This window comes from Solanum verrucosum, unplaced genomic scaffold, assembly GCF_900185275.1.
Source record: "Solanum verrucosum unplaced genomic scaffold, falcon-dt-bn FXZP01000278.1, whole genome shotgun sequence".
Taxonomy (NCBI): Eukaryota; Viridiplantae; Streptophyta; class Magnoliopsida; order Solanales; family Solanaceae; genus Solanum; species Solanum verrucosum.
Genome location: NW_026020332.1, coordinates 6,943,859 through 6,948,763, shown reverse-complemented (window position 1 = coordinate 6,948,763; position 4,905 = coordinate 6,943,859). Strand labels below are relative to the sequence as shown.

The window sequence follows — 4,905 nt, the reverse complement described above, 5'->3', positions numbered from 1 at the left end:
ATCCATCTCAATTTATGTGACACCTTTCTAATTTCATAATTCAAACAAGTATTTTTATTACCGTAATTTTTTCATATATATTTAAAAAATATTGAATTATCAATAATTGTAGCTTATACTAGTACTTTTTACGTGGTTTTTAAATATATATAAAAAAAAAAAAAACATAACTTAAAGACTTCCCGCCCGAATTCAAGGTCCAAACTAATTAGTTTGACTCTCAATATCAAAACAGTGTCACATAAGTTGAGACATAGTGAGTAAAAAAATACTATAACCCCTCAAAATATCTTTAAAACATAAGTAAGAAAAAAATATGACAAAAAAAAAACTTGTTTGACTTTTGAAATATCTCACATAAATTGAGACGAAAGAGTATAGATAGAACTTAGAAGGAAAAAGATGAGAAAGACGTACGGATGTAGAAAATGTTCGAAAAGCCAAGCTCTTAAAATATTGACAGATCGTTCAGGCAATCCTCTTTGTGGCCTCCAAGCTTCTTGTTCCATCATTCCCATTTGTTGAAAAGCTCTTTGTTGCCTCAAGCTTTGTTCAAGCACCTTAAGCCTTGGTGTTTCTCCTTTAGTCAGTCCTGAACTACTGCTTGCATCTTTTTCACCTAGTGCCTCACATGTCTTCTTCAATTGCGCCGCGACGCCATCTTTTAAACACTTGAAATGCCTAGACATGGCTTTCTGTGCTAGTGCTGTGTAAGGAACTGCAGCTCCAAAACCCATCACTAGATCGAATGAGTTTACAACTATCTGCATTTGTTCACAATAGTGGTTGTATCTTTTGTCTACCTACAAGCAAAGAAATAACAATCTATCTTATTTTTATACAATTAGGTTAACTACAATAACAAGAATTTTTTTTCTAATAACATGGAAAATTAAGTGCTGAATAACTTAGTATTTGATCTTGATTTGTCTATTTTAATCTGTTTAAAAAGAATAATGCATCTATCCTAATTTAGAAATTACTCGTTAATTTTAACTCTTACAATATGACATGTTTAAGACCATAAGTTTAAAGGATATTCTGATACAATATACGTATTCTTAGTTAATTTAAAACTACAAGATGCAAATGTGTTCGCCAACAAGGTAATGGAAGAGTAGTTCAATTAGTTGAAAAACATAAAGGTGCAGCTGGGAAGTTAAATTTCCTCAACAAGAAAACTATTAGAACTAAAATTTTGGCTTTATACCTTCCACTCAACCAAACAAGAATATCTTCATGGTAAATCAAATACTGATTGAAATAGTAACAAAAGAAAGGAAGAAAGATACATAAATTTATATTCTAATAAAAAGGTAGCAAGAAAGCTGATCGAGAGTATATGTGAACAAATAGTACATTGAAAAATGATTGTTGTTGTGAAGAAAGAATATCCTGTGTGTTTTGTTGCATGTGCCTTCGCTTAGCATTTTTTCAATACAGCAATAATAACACTATAATGTATTAAAAAAAAAGGAAGATTTACAAACATCACTTATTTTGTCTGTATTGAAATATGATGGTCAAATAAATAAAAGTGTACATTTAAAGGTAGTTTGATTGGGATGTCTACAAAATTTGAATTCGTGTCGGATAGTTCCATATTGGGGATAAAACGTTTTCTAACAAAGGCGACTCCTTATCCAGGAGAATTCAAACACGAGACCTTTGGTAAAAGATGAAGAAATACTTATCAGTCTACCACAACTCTTTTTTTTTTATTCAATCTACCACAACTTTGATTGGTGAATAGGATGTATTAGAATAGAATAATAGTGAATATGATGTATTAGAATAGAAATAATAAACCATATACTATTAACTAATGTCATGATTTACTATGTGTACTGAAAAGGGTATAACTAATACTACCAAATAAGAAATTAAACAATATCAAGAAATACCACTGTTATTTTCTCTAATACCTCCTATCAAACGCCGCTTAAGGATAATATCTACTTCTGGATTCCTAACATAGCAGAAGAAAGAAATATCTTGATGGTAGAGTGGGAGCTAATTTTATAACCAAAACAAAATCTTATGTTATGCTAAACACCCAAAATTAATAAGAAATCAAACTCAATCTATGGATATTACAATACATATTTAATTTCTTTCTAGCCGGCTTTATATATTCTCCTCTATAAAAGATTCCTCCAACTCCTACAATTTTCTATTCCTTCCCTTTCTTGTGGTTTAAATTTATAATCAACATATATAGTACTACTAAAAATAAACAACAATGATTGGTCATTGACCCCCGGATCGCGAATGTACCTCTTTGACTTCACATGAACTCAGTAATTTTAACTCAAATTATGTATATTGTAAGAAATTCACTAAACAAACATAAAAAATAAATTTTGACCTCATAGTAAATCAAGTTGTGGTAGAATTTCAAATTCGAACACATAATTTTCAAATTCTGAATAAATAGAGAGAGGGAGAGAGAGATTGTACATGCCTCATCAAGCATGGATAAAAGTTTGACCTTCCTTCTTTGATGATCAAGTCTATCTGCAGTTGACAAATTAGGAGGGATAATATCCTTTGAAGAAGATGAATTATTGTTATTACTTCCACTAGGGTTAATAATGGGTGATGTACTTGTGTTGTTATTCCTAGAAACTTTGTTGATTTTCTTGAACAATTGACCCTTCCCAACACAACAAAACTCTTCCAACAACTCTTGTGTTGCTTTGACATACTTTGAATTCCTCAACCCATTGACTAGTCCTAGTGATGACCCAAAACCAATATTATGATGATTTTGACTTTCTTGATTGAAAAACAACATTTCTCCTCCACTACTCATCCTCAAATCTTCCACTTTGGATGCTTCCAAATGTTGTAAAGTAGATGACAAGGACAATGAAAGACCTTGCCCTTGATCAATCACATTTACTCCTCCAATTGGATTTGAAGAAGTACTTGCTCCTCCACACATGAATTGACTAAAATGCCCTCCGACCGGGCTAGAAAACCCTTGATGAAGAGTTGAAGGAGTAGATTGTGATGGTGAACTTGGTTGTGGATTCATAAGAAAAAGTTGCATGGACTCCGCGGTATTTATACTTGGTACTTGATTGTGTTGACGCTGATAATAAGCAGTTACACTATCACGGTTACTCAATAATACCTTCGCATTCACATCATCTTTTGTATCCCCAAATGGTACCTGCAAACTTCCACCAACTACGATCTCTTGTCTGTTACCAAGCCACTCCCTGGTCAGAGGTTGATGATGTGGCTGTTGATTCGGGTGTCTATAGTTATTTGACAATTGATTCTGCAACAACTCAGTTGCAGCCGTGGATGTTGTCTGAAAATTGAACATTTCAGACAACATCCCGGCTGTCTCATAAACTTGGATTCCACTTGATTCTCCTCCTGGTGGCTCGAACCCTTGTTCTACTCTTAATTTTTCTCGTTGGATCTGGAGACCGATATGTTGTTGTTGGTGTTGTTGGACATCTTGAGGTCTCTCGAATTCATTCGAGAAACTAGCAAGACCTTGGTGATGATAGTCTTGAGACATTGGACTATTCTAAGAAATGGTTCAAAAATTGAAGCGTATCACCATCTCATCTGATCATTTTCTTTTGAATTTCTTCAACCATCACGATAAATTAACCCACCTCCTTCTTTTGTTGCAATTGGCTTCTGAGTCTACTATAGATCGAGCATAAAATAGTAAAAATAAATAAATAAACATAGAACAAAGAGATCATGGATACAACTATAATTGGGAACAAGGAAAGTATAAAAATAAAAGAAGAAAAAGAGAGAGAATAATCAAAGTAAAGACTTTTTTATTTTTTTCAATTTCTTTAAAAGAAAAAATTAAAAAGAAGTTGAATTTTATTTACCTCATAGAATTGCAGGTCGGAAAAGGTTGCAAAGGCTCTTATCAGCTATCGTTTTCACTTCAACAAATGAACAAATTTTTTTTTTCTTTCTCTTTGTTTGCGTGTATATATGTTGTTTGTAAGGCTGTCGTTTTTTGTTTTTTTTTTACTTTTCTTTCTCTATCTCTGTCTTTGTTGCTCTTTGTATTTTGCAGTGATTGTTGTCTCTGCAATTGCCTTCTGGAAAGAGAGACTCTAATAAGTAACAACAATAAAGTTTGCTTTTATAATGCAGATGGACTTGCTCTCATAATGTGAATTTTAACATGTATCCGTAGATGCGCGTTTGGACATAAAAATTATGAAATTAAAAAAGAATAAAGCATTTGTTATTAAATACCTTGGGTCCATTATTTAGGATAGTGGGGACATCGATAATGATGTCAAACATCGCATTGGTATAGCATAAATGAAATGGAGGCTTGTGTGATAAGAAGGTATCTTCTAAATTTAAAGGCAAGCTCTACAGAGTGATGGTTAACCTGTTCTTGTTGTATGGTGTGGAGTGTTGGTCTGTCAAGAGCTCACATGTACAGAAGATATATGTTGTGGAGATGAGGATGAGTGGGAATACTAGGAGTGACAAGATTAGGAATATTGAGGTTAATCAGGAGAAGGTGAGAGTGGCGGCCTTTGTGGCGGACAAGATGAGGGAAACGAGACTCATGAGATGGTTTGGATATCATGTTCATTTGCAGAAGAGGTGCACCGATGCCAAGTGAGGAGGTGCGAGAGGTTGGATTTTAGGGGGTATGTGGAGAGGTAGGGAAATGTCGAAAAGATATAGGGGAGATGTGATTAGACAAGATATGGTGCAACTTCATATTATCGAGGACACAACTTTAGATAGGAAAGAGTGGAGGTTGCGCATTAGGTAGAAGGCTAGTAGGGGTAGAGTGTCGTCTTGCCTTGTGAATATTTAGTGCCTTCCATAGGACTAGCCGTGCCCTTGTAGTTCTTGACATTTGTTGTTTATTGCTATTCAATTATCACATTA

General features: G+C 33.8%; 1 protein-coding gene across 1 annotated transcript; it reads right to left on the bottom strand.

Annotated features, from left to right (window-relative positions):
* Positions 1–353: 353 nt before the first annotated feature.
* On the bottom strand, positions 354–4,174 carry LOC125836739 (BEL1-like homeodomain protein 2). The gene is made up of 3 exons (XM_049515949.1): positions 3,870–4,174; positions 2,461–3,669; positions 354–799 (listed from the first exon to the last, which is right to left on the bottom strand). Exons 2-3 carry the CDS (start codon positions 3,536–3,538, stop codon positions 354–356), a joined length of 1,524 nt encoding a protein of 507 aa, XP_049371906.1. The 5' UTR covers positions 3,539–3,669; positions 3,870–4,174.
* Positions 4,175–4,905: the final 731 nt, after the last annotated feature.

Bases quoted from the DNA above. Each gene is read 5' to 3' on its own strand.
- LOC125836739 (XM_049515949.1), bottom strand. From the start codon at position 3,538: ATGTCTCAAGACTATCATCACCAAGGTCTTGCTAGTTTCTCGAATGAA. The intron at 800-2,460 runs GTACAATCTCTC...GCTTGTAGGTAG, and splicing joins ATCCATGCTTGATGAGGCAT to ACAAAAGATACAACCACTAT.